This window comes from Geotrypetes seraphini, chromosome 3 (genome assembly GCF_902459505.1).
Source record: "Geotrypetes seraphini chromosome 3, aGeoSer1.1, whole genome shotgun sequence".
NCBI lineage: Eukaryota > Metazoa > Chordata > Amphibia > Gymnophiona > Dermophiidae > Geotrypetes > Geotrypetes seraphini.
The window spans coordinates 310,331,610-310,346,956 of NC_047086.1; the positions used below are offsets into that span (position 1 = coordinate 310,331,610).

General features: G+C 42.0%; 1 protein-coding gene across 3 annotated transcripts in view; it reads left to right on the plus strand.

Moving 5' to 3' along the window:
- Positions 1–15,102, plus strand: part of TASP1 (taspase 1) — a 209,214-nt gene extending 194,112 nt beyond the window's left edge. For all 3 annotated transcript variants that reach the window (XM_033939302.1, XM_033939300.1, XM_033939301.1), the window contains one exon: positions 13,953–15,102. Coding sequence is in view for 2 of the 3 variants with exons in the window: in XM_033939300.1 (XP_033795191.1) it covers positions 13,953–14,045 (93 nt within the window). In the remaining variant the exon portion in view is untranslated. The remainder of the gene's footprint in view (positions 1–13,952) is intronic.
- The last annotated feature ends 245 nt before the right edge of the window (positions 15,103–15,347 follow it).

Here is a 15,347-nt window from a genome sequence, read left to right on the forward strand (position 1 = left end):
AACCCGACTGGAATACGGCTCTCGAGGACCAGAGTTCCCTATCCCTGGACTATGAGATGCTCAGACTTGTCCAAATTTAATTTAATTTTCATTTAATTAGTTTAATTTAATTTAACGTGGTATCTTACATGCCGCTAATTCTCCCAAAGAATTTGAAGCAGTTTACAAACAATTAAATTGGCTTTTAAAGTAATGACCAAAAATCTAATCAGGTACTTTGAATTTCCCTCTCTGCCCTAATGGGCTCACAATCTAACTATAATACTATGAAAGAAATAATTACTTATATTTACCTATATAAAGAGAAGGAAGAGGGAAAAGATAAAACAATAAATTCAATACTATAGGTGCATAAAAGGCACAACTTCACTATTAGAGAATGACAAGGGGAAAATTTGACCCTGTCCTGTCCCCTTGAGCTCATGCCCATCCCGTCCCCATGAGCTCAGTCCCCATCCCATCCCCACGAGCTCGGACCCCGTCCTGGCAAACCATGTCAGCATTCAAACCATCTCCCTTCTGTGTTCCTTCTCCCCTCTGTATCTGTATACTCCCTCCTGTGTCCGGCATTGCCCCCCCCCCCTGTGTCCATGTACCATTCCCATGTATCTCCCCTTTATGTCTCTGTCTCTATGCCCCCATGCACATAATTCCCCCATGTATCTCCCCTTTATGTCTCTGTCCTTATGCCCCCCATGCACATAATTTCCCCTCTGTTTCTGTTACCTTCCTGTGTCCAAATTTCCCCTCTCTTCCTCTTCCACACCAATGTGTCTCTCTCCTCTCCAACCCCATCTAGCTTCTTTCCCTCTTTCTCCCCCGCTTCCAGCATCTGGCTCACCTGCCTGTCCTCCTCTTTCTCAATATTTGTCTCCCTCTTCATCCACTTGGCCCAGCATCTCTTTTCCTTTCATTCCTTCCTTCCTGCTGTGAAGGAACACACGCGGTCAAGGATCGCACAGTCCAGCAGCCCCCTCCTGCCAGATCGCTGCGTCCCACCATCTCCCTCCCCCTCACCTTATGTGCCGAATTGTTCTCCCAGCGGCACACTTTCAACAAGTCTCGCGCACACTTCAGTTGAATATTCTCTGATGCAACTTCCTGTTTCCGGTTGCATCAGTAGAGGATTCAACTGAAACAGCCACGCCCGTGCGCGACTTGTTGAAAGCGTGCCGCTGGGAGAAGAACAATTCGTCACATAAGGGGAGGGGGAGAAATGGTAGGACGTGGTGATCGAGCAGGAGGGGGCTCCTGGACCACACGATCCGTGACCGCACGTCGTGTTCCCTTCACTGCGGAAACAAGACCATTCACCGCCACTCCACGGGGCAGTGAATGGCCTTGTCCCCATCCCTGCGGCGACTACTATTTTCTCGCTCCCCCTTTTGGCGGGGTACCCGCAGCTATCAACCACCGTGTCATTCTCTATTCACTATTTAGTACATTTTTAAAATTTCAGTTTCTGCTCTGTTGAAGATTCTCATTTTACCGTATTTTCACGCATATAACGCGCGCGTTATACACGATTTTACAAACCGAGTATAACCATGCACATTATATATGTGAGCGCGTTATACAAATTTTTTTTTCAGTGCGATCCGGCATCCCCCCTGCGAACCGGCATCCTCCCCCCCCCCCCGCTTGCGTCACCCCCCCTCCCCTGCGATCCTACATCCCCCCAGCACCGCAAAGACATCGGTCGCTTACCCGATTAGGCACCAGCACCAATGCACAGGACTTGCCAGTGCCAGTGCCCGAAGATCCTCCCTCGTTGGGCTGGGCTGGGCGGTGCGAGGGAGATCCTCCCTCTTCCCTGTGCAGGGCTAGACTGGGCTTTGAGCATTTGCGCATGCTCAAAGCCTTCTGGTCTCGCTCTCTCCGAGATTCTGAATGTCTTTGCGGTGCTGGGGGGGGATGTAGGATCGCGGGGGAGGGGGGATGACGCAAGCGGGGGGGGGAGGATGCCGGTTCGCAGGCCAGAAGAGAGAGTAAGTGGGAGTGGCGGGAGGAGGTTATAGCAGCATGTGCGGTATACGCGTGTGCGTGCTATATAAAAAATTTTTTACACAAATGGTTTGGACCCTCACGCTATACGCGTATGCATGTTATACACGTATGCGCATTATATGCATGAAAATACGGTAATTGACAGCTGTTTTGATTGTATATGTATGTTTGCTAAGAGTGTTCACTGTGTGGATTTGTATATATATTATATATTAATTTATAGCCCTCACTACCTACGATTTACAGAGGTTGAAGTAAGGAAAAGGTGAGGTACCACCTTATCCCTCCTCCTATTTGGCTCTGTAATCTTTATTGCCCCTTCTGCTTCCCTTTCAGAACCCAGCCCATAGAGCCATCTTTTATACTTTCTCACCATGTTTTCTGTGTATTTCTTCCATGTATCGCTGTCTAATGCTCTCTGTGTTTCTGTTATATCAGTTCTCCATTATTTTATTTATTTATTTAATTCATTTTCTATCCCGTTTTCCCCAAAGAGCTCAGAAACTATACATAATATAGTTAGCAGGTTATGATTTCCACTGGATTTGCCATAATTTCAGTACAAGTTTACAATACAAGTTTTTATCCTAACTTGACACATACTAATATATACATAATATACAGGTTACAGGTTAAATTTACCATAATTACCGTGCATAATATTCTTGCTCCCTTCAGTCACCACTCTTTTCCCTCGCCCTTCTGTCCTATATTCCTGTCCCCATACCTCTTATCTTCATGTTAACAACATAAGGATGATTTTTATATTTTCTTGTGTTTTGAATATATTTGCATTTATCATTTCAATATGTTTGTCATCATTTATTTTTGTACTGTGGTTTGTCACATAAAGTGGTCCTTGGTAGACCAACAGTGGAGTATAAAAAAAAAACTCAAATTAAATGTTCCTATTTTTCTTTCTTGCCTCCCATTTCTTTTGGGTCATGCCAGTTCCTTGTGGTTCCTAGTTAGTAGGGAAGAGCAGACTGGTGTGAAAGAGGAGCAGCCACAGAGACTAGGTACCTGTGTGCTTGCCTTTTCCCTGAGGCTTTTCTTTGGTTGCTGGTGAGATGAACTCAGTTGTCTGCAGCTGTATCTTCCTTTTCATTAATCCTGAAGTTGGATGGAGAACTGCCAGTAGAGTGTATCAGGACATACTGACCCACTTCAAACTCTCTGCCTATGTCTGCTAGTGTAGTACATCTGTGCAGATGTATAAATTAATATCCAAATTTGTGTATCACTTTTCTAATAATTTAATTATAGTTGATTACTACATACAAATGTATGCATGTAAACTGCTTCGAGTGAATGCCACCCATCTAATATAATAAAATGCTAGGCCGCGCATGCACACTCAAAAGTCATGTTCCCTGATCCGTCGCGGAAACACGACTGCGCATGCACGCCCCTGGCTCGCACTGTGCACTATGCTCAAGCTGCCGCCATGGCTCCTCTCTCGAACTGCAGCAGGATCGAGAGAGGAGCTGCGGAGGGGGCTTTCAGGACAGAATATGATTACCATGTTTCTTTAGGCAGCCCCGGTTGTTTACTTGGATTCAATGTCAGCATTAGGGTTCGCCGGCCACCAGCCATGAGAGCCGGGTGAGGAAGGCAGCCGCAGCCTCGCAGCTAGGTAGGGGGACAACAATCGCGCTTATGCTCAAGCCGCCGCCACGACTCCTCTCTCGAACCGCACCAGGATCGAGAGAGGAGCTACGGCGGGGGCTTGAGCATAAGCGCCATTGTTGTCCCCCTACCTGGCTGCGGCAGCCTTCCTCACCCGGCTCTCACGGCTGGCGGCTGGCGAACCCTAATGCTGACATTGAATCCAAGTAAACAACCGGGGCTGCCTAAAGAAACAAAGTTTCACGGTGCTTGGCCCGCCAAACAATTCCTGCCGTTGCCGAAATTTGCCCCACCTTTCCTTCCCTTCCTCCATCAGGTACAGTTCAGCTCCGCCTATGTTAAAAGGAGCCGCTTTGAAATTGGAGCCCTACCGCCACCGTAACACGTTCCCTCTGCCGCGGTCCCATATGTCAGAGAAGGGGCGGGACCAAGGCAGAGGGGAAAGTGCTACGGCAGTGGCAGGCCTCCGATTTCGACGCGGCTTCTTTTAACATTGGTGGAGCTGCACTGCACCTGATGGAGGGAGGGAAGGAAAGGTGGTTGTGTGCTGTTGAGCCCCTCTTTGCCCTCAGACCCTCTCCTAACTGCTCCCTCCTGTCTCAGACCACTGGGGGGAGGTGCCTGTCTTCAGCTGCAGGGATGGAGGGAGGGAAGAAGAAAGAAGGAGCCCTGGCAAGCGAGTTATCAACAGCCAACCATAGCCTGTGACCCCTACATGGTATGAATAATGACCAGACAACAAAAGGTAAGAAAAATAATTTTATTTTCTGTTGTGTGATTACAATATGTCAGATTTGAAATGTGTTTTGAGGGAGGCTGCCGCGGCGGCTTTGGACAGAGGGGCACCATTTTCGTGGGAGCCGGCCTTCGGAGAGGCATGGGACGCGGGGACGGATGCAGGAGGGGCTGACGCTGCGAAGGGCTTTGGTGGGAGAGCCAGCCAGACTGCGAGTGTGGGGCCGTTGTAAGCGCAGATTGGTCAAGGAGCCGCCGCTGCCGAGGCTTTGAAATTGCTCTCCCACCGTCACTCCCTCCCGGCCCGGCTCTGCCTCTGCCCCTGCCCAGGTTCAAAAGCAGGAGAGGCGGTCATCTAGCACCCGTTAATCTAACGGGCTTAAACACTAGTAGTGTATATATGTATGTTGGTATATCATATAAATATGAGGGTTCTTTAAAAAGTTTCTGTACGTTCACATTTTTGCAGGAAATGGTTGGGGTGAGAGAAGTAGAAAGAGGGTGTGTCGTAGAATATCATGCGACTAGTCAGTCAGGCAAGCCGGCTCACCTTGCAGATAGTAATGTAATTTGTTTTTGAGATATTTAATAGTATATTAAAAAAAAAAAAGTACGGAAACTTTTTGAACATCCCTTGTATATACATACACTATACTTCACTATACTAGAAGCATATAGAATTTCAGTAAGCTCAGTCTGCAGATATAGTTAAGGACCAGTCTTAACTTACCGTTAAATTCAGTGGCACTATCTTTAAATAGCACCGCTGAATATACATATAAGCACTAATGGCAAATGCCAGTATTTATGTTAGGCCTGCTGATCAGAGAAGTCCTAACTTTATATGCATAATTTATTCATTATGTGTGTGTGTTGGGGGGGGTAGATTATATAGATTTTTTTAACACATATGTGCCAGTTTGCAGCAATAAAATAAAACCAGAACTATATAAACATAAAAGCAAAATTCTTAGTATCGTCTTTCCCTGACTCCATCACTTCCAAACGCCTGTTCTAAAAACTACATCATTAAGAATTTTTTGATTCTGGAACAAATATGTTCTTGATACGAATAGGAGCAGAAAGAAATTAAAGAGTGCAGGAGCTAGATGAGAGAATGAAGAGTAGGGTAAGTAGCTGCTTCCCTTTTGCCCAGCTCCACTGCTGGCCTCCTTTTCTATAGGTAAAATAAGTTTAGCAGGTTAAACAGCCTGATTTTGTCAATAGAAATGCTCAAAATCCACAGATAAGCAAGTTATGCATTCGCCTCCTGCTGAATAACTTGCTTTAAATACGGTATCTGTCCCAATATATCCAAGATAAAATTGAATCTAAAAAGATACTATCAGTTATCAGAAATACTGTATATATTACAGACGAGAAAAGTAGCTGATATACTGATTAGGCTCTAACATTTGAACTTTCACCTTCCTCAGCTAAACTAGAACAAATCAGCCTAAAGTGAAACAGAATTTTTAGTGCCTGTTGAAAGATGTAAAAACATGATGAGTTAAACATAGAACTTAATATATCTATAGTGTTTCAACTTGTGAACGGAGCATTACCACAGTGTTCTTGGAAATTAAACTGTGGTGCTTTTAAGTTTTCTATTTAATTTTAAAGCTCTAATGAGCAGCCACCAGCTGGTACTTTATGAAGTGTTTTAAGGATTACAAAAGCCATACAAAAAAAGAGTTTTAAAAAATTCAGATACAAACATGAAATGCCTCTTTAAATCTTCACTGCCGTGTGCATTTCTCAAAATATAAATGTGCCCGTTTCTGAGCTCTTTTGTTTCCGTTTGGTCTCCTTTATTGCTCTCAGCTTCTTTGATCTAATATTTATTTCCAGATTGTATAGAATAAAAGCATAGGCCTTTCATTAATACCACACCTCCTGTTTTTCAAAATCTCATTCTCTAAGCCTAATTTTCAGCTGTCCATATTGTATTTATACTTTACATATGCGAGTGTGATTTCTAACGAATACCAGCAAGGCATTGCTCCAGTGTTCTTAGGGTCCTAATAGAAAGGCCAAGTAGTAGGAGTTTTTAAAACCTAGTACCCCTTGGGAATTAGACATAAAAGCAGAACAGTATAAAGGAATGCTAATACATTTGCTTTAACTGATCAACTGAGTTCTTGAAGAAATACACTAATACTGCACTTTTTGAACTGCCAGTAACTTGTTACAAACCATAGCTTATACTGAGACATATTAGGAACTCTTTTTCACAGACCACTGGACCTGTAGATGATAGAACCAACTGGACCAGTAAGATTACACTTGAAATGGTTTGTAAAATGCAACCTGTCAGTTGTACATCATTGAAAAATAGATTTTTATAAGATGGTGGTAGATGATATTTCAATAAATCTTTTTTTAACCTTGAATTTTTTTATTATTTTTTTTTATTATAGAGAAAAAGAGGAGGAAAGGTTCATGAAAGAAAATGAAGCAGGTTAAAACCCAACAGAATTTTAAAAGGAAGAAGGGAACAAGGCAGGCAGCAGATGTGGTAGAAATATAAGTACACATATTTTAAAATTAATTTGTGTGAGTGAGTGTTAACAAGATTTTGAGAGTATGATGAGAAAGTTAAGAGTAAAAGTGAAAAGACTATGGGCTCCTTTTACTAAGGTGCTAACCCCGCGCTGTGCACCAAGAACTAACGCCAGCTTAATGCTAGCATTAGCGTCTAGCGCGTGAACTAAAACCGCTAGCGCAGCTTAGTAAAAGGAACTTTATATATCAGAAGATCTGTTCAGCTGATCAGTAGCTCAGGAGACTAAGGGGCTCATAATCTAAAGAGAAAAACGTCCAAAAACCGACCTAAGTCGGCACTTGGACAAACATTTCTCAAAAACGTCCAAGTACCGATAATAAAAATGGGCTTTGGACGTAATTCTAAACGACCTACGCCTTCATAGTGCCGCTGAACGACCAAAACTAAATGAGGCGTGTCGAGGGCGGGAGTTAGGCGGGATGTGGGCCGGCTTAGACTTAGTCGTACAGCATGTATAACCGAAAGTTATACAGCCCAGGATCTACGGAACTTGGACGTTGTGACTTAGACCATGGTCTAAGTCACAAAAACCCACCTAAAGTCACCAGATAAGCACTGCAAACACATAAAACAGACCCCCACACACTACCCCAGTGATCACCGACCCCCCTACCCCCATAAAAATTTTAATCACAACTTTAAAATTTAGCCTCCAGACCATCATCACCTGGCTGCTTGGCATAGGAAAGCCTAGTCATGCTGCACAGAGGCATCTTAAACCATCTTGGGGGTGAGTTAGGGACCCATGGAGGGAGAACCCATGCCCATAAGCCCCTGTAATCACTGCATTGATATTGAAACATGTGCACTTCCCTATACACCCCCAAAACCCTTTTATACTGGCATATAAGTGGCTCCTGCAATCATAAGGGCTATTGGGGTGGTAGATAAGTGGGTCTAGGGGATTCTGGAGGTGGTTTGGGGGGCTCACCATAACCTATAAGGGAGCTGTAGGGAGGAGAAGCAATGGAACCCTTTTTGTGAAATTCACAGCAGTGCCCTATAAAGTACCCCACTGTTTAGGTGGCATGTCTGGGTGTGCAGTCCATCACTTTGCAGACCCCTCCCACGTCCAACAGGGCTTGTTCTAGGTGTTTTGGACTTGGACGGAAAGTTGGACGAAAATATAGTATAAAGATGGACAATTTAGTGGCTTGGACGATCAGATAAGCAGGACGTATAATTAGATGATTTTCGAAACGAAAAAAAAGTTGGACGTATGTTTCGAAAATGTGTCTTAAACTCTTTTTAACTTTGGATGACTTGCGAGATGGACGTAAACAGACTTAGACGTCCCTTTCGATTATGCCCCTCCAAGTGCTTAATAAACAATGAGAACATAAGAATTGCTGCTGCTTGGTCAGACCAGTGGTCCATTGTGCCCAGCAGTCTGCTTCCGCGGCAGCCCTTAGGTCAAAGACCAGTGCCCTAACTGAGACTAGCCTTACCTGCATACGTTCTGGTTCAGCAGGAACTTGTCTAACTTTGTCTTGAATCCCTAGAGGGTGTTTTCCCCTATAACAGCCTCCGGAAGAGCATTCCAGTTTTCTACCACTCTCTGGGTGAAGAAGAACTTCCTTACGTTTGTACGGAATCTATCCCCTTTTAACTTTAGAGAGTGCCCTCTCGTTCTCCCTACCTTGGAGAACAGGAGTGAACCCTCCCGCATCCTATCCCAGCCAGCTCTGCTCCACCTTGTCTCCCTCTCGCCCCCACCCCCCCGGACCCATCCACAGCCTACCTTTGATGGTGCTCCAGAGGTGAACTGCGGCAGAAGCGATACTCCTACACTCCTGCCCCATTCAAACTCACTGTTGAAAATGGTTGCAGTGAGTTCCCCCCGACAACCTTGAGAGCATTGGTGGCGGCCAACAAAGCAAACAGGATGCTAGGAATTATTAAAAAAAGAGATGGTTAACAAGACTAAGAATGTTATAATGCCCTTGTGTCACTCCATGGTGCGACCTCATCTGGAGTATTGCATTCAATTCTGGTCTCCTTATCTCAAGAAAGATATAGTGGCGCTTGAAAAGATTCAAAGAAGAGCGACCAAGATGATAAAGGGGATGGAACTTCTCTTGTATGAGGAAAGATTAAAATGGTTAGGGCTCTTCAGCTTGGAAAAGAGAAGGCTGAGGGGAGATATTATTGAAGTCTACAAAATCCTCAGTGGAGTAAAACGGGTACAAGTGGATTGATTTTTCACTCTGTCAAAAATTACAAACACTAGGGGACACTCGAAGTTACAGAGAAATACTTTTAAAACCAATAGGAGAAAAAAAATTTCATTCAGAAAATAGTTAAGCTCTGGAAAGCATTGCCAGAGGTTGTGGTAAGAGCGGATAGCGTAGCTGGTTTTTAGAAAGGTTTGGACAAGTTCCTGGAGGAAAAGTCCATTGTCTTATTGAGAAAGACATGGGGGAAGTCACTGCTTGCCCTGAATCGGTAGCATGAAATATTGCTACTCCTTGGGTTTTGGCTAGGTATTAGTGATCTAGATTGGCCTCCGTGAGAACGGGCTACTGGGCTTGATTTACCATTGATCTGACCCAGTAAGGCTATTCTTATGTTCTTAGGTCTATCCACTTTTAACTTCATCTTATACCTTCTCTTTCCAGAGCTTTCTTTCATTTGAAAAAGACCTGCCTCTTGTGCATTTATACCACGGAGATATTTAAATGTCTTAATCATGTCTCCTCTCTCTTGTCTGTCTTCCAAGTATACATATTGAGGTCTTTGAGTCTGTCTCTATTTGTTTTATGGTAAAGATCACTGACCATTTTAATAGCCACCCTCTGGATAGACTCCATCCTGTTTATATCTTTTTGAAAGTGTGGTCTACAGAATTGTACACAGTATTCTAAATAAGACCTCACTAGAGACTTATACAGAGGCACTACCACCTCCTTTTTCCTGCTGGCCAATCCTCTTCCTATGCACCCAAACATCCTTCTGGTTTTGGCCGTTGCCCTTTCTATCTGTTTGACCACTTTAAGATTTCCAGAAACACCACTCTTCTTTCAAGCCCAGAAGTACTTCATCCCCTAAATGATACTGTTCCCTTAGGTTTCTGTATCATTAAATCTTAGTTGCCAATTTCTGGACCATTCTAGTTTAGTTAGATCCCTCCTTATGCTATGTATATCATCATGGGTTTTGTTTCAACTGCAAAGAGGTAAACCTTACCAGACAGCCCTTCTGCAATATCACTCACAGAGAGATTTAAAAAAAAAAAAATGGGCCAAGGACCAAGCCCTGTGGTACACCACTGGTAACATCCTATTTACTATCATCCTCTCTCTTCTTCCACTTAACCAGTTTCTAACCCAGTTAGTTACTTTCTGGTACAGACCGAAGGCACTCAATTTATATATCAGTTACTTATGTGGAAGAATAAGCTTCACCCCTATGTACTTATATTTCTACCAAACGCTTTACTAAAATCTATATATACTACATGTAGTCATTCCCTAAATCCAGCTGTTTGATCACCCAGTCAAAAAAGTTAATCAAATTAGTCTTACAAGACTTTCCTCCAGTAAAAACATGCTGTCTCCATCCTGCAATTCATTTGATTCCAGATTTCTTTCTATCTGTAATTTTAGTAGCATTTCCATTAATTGACTCACCACAGAGGTAAGACTCTTATTTCCACTTTTGCGGAGAGGGATCATGCCATCCCTAGATTTTCAGCGGCACTGAACTCTACCGTGCTGCTGTAAATCCGGTGTGACATCTATCTATCACACATCTAATTAGTGCTCGGATGGTCAGGAGGCAGAGTCAGGGCAATGATGGGATTTTCCGTGTTAGCAGAGAAATTCAGTTCACTATCAAGGTAAGTGCGTGTTGCAGGGTAAGTTTCTATTGCATTTTTATTTGTCATTTGGACTGATTTTTTTTATGTGTGTATTGTTCCCCACCTAGATTTGTAGATAGGCAGGTTACAAATAATTTTAAATAAATAAAGTTAAGCTAGTCTTTAAGAATAGCCTTTGTGCTGTCCTAACTTAATCTGAGCATTCACTGGTCCAAATATCACTGGTAGTCAGATAAATTTCAGTGGCTACATATAACCTGGAATATTCAGTGCCTATGCCAGGCATTGAATATCCAGGTCAAATTCAGCTGGCAACAGTCAGTTTCTTTATTTAAAAAAAATTATATACCACTTAAAAAGACTAAGCAGTTTACATTCAAAACACTGATCACCGCTGGGGAACTATGAATTAGACTGTTAACTAATATAAATGATTTTAATCTAAATATTCAAACTACCGTTGTTCCTAACTTAAGGGGGTCTTTTACTAAGACTGATTTATCACACGCTAACTGCTAACGCATCCATAGAATATAATGGGCGCATTAGAATTTAGCATGCACTAAATCAGCTAGCACGCCTTAGTAAAGACACCATGAAATACTATAAACAATCATTCTACACTTCAAGATGTGTGGAAACCATTAACAAAATATTGTACTGTTTAGATGAAATTGTTTCCTTAAATTTACAGGTTCAATTGTGAGGGGGGGTTATTTTACTATTACATATTCTATAAGATATTTGATTATATGGTAGGAAAGGGTGGGAAGGGGGGGTGATAAGAGTTTATGTTTTGTACCAATGATGATTATTAAGTGATGTATTTATTGTTAATTTGTTTGAACATATGTCACACTTATTGTAAGTTTGAAAATGAATAAAGAATTTTTTAAAAACCCAACAATCATTCTACACTTCTGATGGGTGAAATTGTACTGTTTACTTTACTAAAGTGCAGTAAAGATTCGCAGTTACCACACAGTTGTAATCTTTTTTCTTTTATAATTCTTTATTCATTTTTACAACTTACAACAAGTGTAAACAGAAATACCATTTAAACTTACAGACATCACTTGAATTTCTATTACAATCATCTTAAATTAAATAAATTTATCTCCCCCCTCCCACCCTTACCATATCATATGTAATCAGTTGTAATCTTTTGTGTTTCTTGTTTTTGTATTGTCTAGTCTATTTTGGGTCCTGGTTTCAGGCCTCAGTGACAGTGGGAAGTAAGATGAGGCAAGAGCCAGGTTGCACAGTTTTGAAACAACATAGAAAACATGATGGGCCAGATTCTCTAAACGGCACCATTAGCCACAGCCACTTAAAAAATCAGCGCCAATCGCTTGTCGATCATGCAATAGCACCAAATAGAGCAGGGGTGTCCAACCTGCAGCCCCGTGAAGTATTTTGTGCTGCACTGGTTCAGGGTGATACAATGTTTTCCTCTGCTGCCCCCATGTGTTTACCGTCTTGCCGGCTCCCTCCTCTATCTTGCTGCAGTGTTTGTGCGGCCCCAGAAACATTTTTTTCAGCCAGTGCGGCTTAGGGAAGCCAAAAGGTTGGATACCCCTGATATTGAGCATAGGTGACAAACTCAGGGCCCGCGGAACAAATCCGGACCCCCTGGTAGTTTTATGTGGTCCGCGGTCTGATGCCCCCAGTGTTACCTTGTGGCCAGCTCCCTCCTCCTCACAGCCGTAGTGTGCACAAAGCCACATGCAGCAGCTCATAGAAACATAGAAATAGATGGCAGATAAGGGCCACGGCCCATCAAGTCTGCCCACTCCAATGCCCTCCATATCTATCTTTGCGGATAGATCCCACATGTCTGTCCCATCTGGCAACGTCAAAGAGAAGGCTTCCAGTTCAGGTGCAGGACACACGAGGAGCCGCGGCACACAGCTCTGTGCACACAACTGCTGTGAGGAGGAGTGAGCGGACTACAAGATGACACCGGGGGGCATCGGACCGCAGACCGCATAAAACGGCCAGGTTGGGCTGGCCAGAAGGTTAGACACCCGCTGGAGGGAGGCACAGCATGGAGGGAGGGAGCCAAAAGGTAGGGGGAATGATTTTATTTTCAAGTTAGTGTTTGAATTGTGACAATTTTGAGCATTTTAATCTGCTGTCTATCTTTTGCACTGCTCAGGAAGAAATACATTTGTTTCTTTTTCTCTGGGGGTTGTACTGCATGCAGAATCTTGAATCTTAGGGTGGGTTTTTGTTTTTTTAAATATATTAGTACTTTTAGTTTTTGGTCCCGTTTTGCATATTGGTTATCTATGTTCTGGTAGGAATGAATGTTGAGAAGCATACAGTGTGTTTTGTGTAGTTTAATTTTGTTGGTTAACCATTACCATTATGTATTAATAAGATTATATTGTGTGTGTATAAATGAAAAATGAATGGAAAAAATGGTGTTATAATTAGTATCATTATGGGTGCAGGATCTGGCCCACAACTTAGCCTGTGTTTTGGATTTCGGCCCCTTAATGTGATTGAGTTTGACATCCCTGATTTAGAGAATCGTGGCCATGTCGAAAGAAGGCGAAGGAAATGTAGGCCAGGGTTTTACAGGTCTAGATTTCTGGCACCTATTTTCGATGAGGCATCTGCCAGCGCCTATATCCATTTCCAGCATAAACCACACCTACTTTAGAATACGCTCTATGGACAAGAGTTGGATACTGTTGTCTGTAGGTGCTTGCAAGTGCGTACATTTTTTAAAAATTAAATTTTAATTGGTTTTAAACTATGCGGTCAATTAACGTGCCATTTATCACTAATTAAAATAATTAAGTTAGGCACTGGTAGGGCACCTATCGCTGCCTAACTTACAGCACACTAGAGAGAATTTGGGCCTACGTAACTTAAAAAAAACAACAACCCAAAACCTCCTGTAAAAACTACTGTAAGGCTTTTGTCAGAAAATGTTAAACTTAACGAAATGAACCAAAGATCCTTATCACAATTTTGACTCAGTTTTTACATATGTAATTTGGTTTTCTGTGGAATTTTTTTTGTCTTTTTGAAGCTGTAGTAAACTAAATCCTCACGCAAAAAAAATGTTTTGTTTCAATATTGTGTCATTGACCAAGGATGCAGGCCTCTTTTCCTTTTCTTGCACTGCTTTACCCCATCATTTAAGTCTGGCCCCTGTAATAATTGTAATTTCTTTCTTGTTAGACTCACATTTCGAGACTTCCTCCCGGAGCTGTTGCAGGTCAGTCGGTGGCAATCGAAGGAGGGGTCTGCAGACTGGAGAGCTCCTCGACATGAATGCATTTGATATATGAACTCACTATGAAGTGTCTGAGCACGACTCCCCTAATAAGCTTTTTGTGTATTTTAAAAATATATTTGGGCATTTGATTGTTCTTTTACAGGCTTTGTTGTGACCACATGCACTATTTGACTTGATAAACAAGTGCTGCTATAGTCTGTGTGATGTGTGTGTATGTATATGTGTGTGTGCGTGTGTCTGCCTTCTGATTTGCTTGTAGAAACACAGAAGTTGCTTTTTTTATTTCCAACAGCAAAAATTAAGAACTGGTATGAATTAAAGGATTGTCCACTGTACAATACTTAATTGTTTACAATGTTGAAAAAACCCTAAGACTATAGCATCTGGCATTAATATTTCCAATACAGAAGGTGCCAGGTAGCAGTGGTAGTCGTTCAGGTGATTTAACAGTGGTGGTGCTTTTTTAAATGGGATGGGGGGGAGGGGAATAGATTTGTAATATTTCACTTAAGTGGAACCAGTGATAACTTTAAATTCAGATTTCAGCCCTGCTATAGTCTTTTTAAAAAGACTTCTTAACTGAAACCATTCTCCATGGTCATAGAGCAAAATTAAGTGCAGACATTTCAGTCTTACAGTGAAGTTTGTATTTTTCTTCTAAAGCACTAACAAACTTTTATGCTAAATGACCTCTCACGGCTTCAAATGTGTATATACAAGTATTGCAAAAAGTACTGTAAAGCATAGACTTTGTGTATAACAGAATATTTCAGAGTAAAACTATAAATAGGAAAGCAGAGTTTATGGAATGACTCAATATTATTCTTTGTTTCTTGTCATATATATTTTTACAATGGAAAATAAAGAACCTTATTATTGGATGTAAAAGACACGTCTTTTCTGCAGCTTTGTATTAATACCTGTGCTCTTTGTTTTCATCCTATCTTGGAAATAGTACAATTGGTTGAAGTAAAATATGTAGACTGTATTTCTTTTGTTAGTCACCTCTGTTTTATTATATTTATTTTGAGGACGTATTTTTAAAAAGTCTCTGCAGTTGTTACATGAGTAAATAAAATAACAGTGGTACTTCATAAAGGAGTGTATTTATTTTGTTAATGTTGGCTTGTGTTACGTTTTAATGGCATCTTCAAGAGAAATTCACAGGGTCAAGTTTGTGATGACTGTTAAATACCAACAGTCATTTTAGGGCCTTTTTACTAAGTACACTTCTCCCTCTGTATTTGCAGTTTCAGCATTCGCGGTTTCGATTATTCATGGTTTTTAGCTTGCTGGCTCCTCCCCCCCAAATTACATCAGCTTGCTTAGAGAAATTG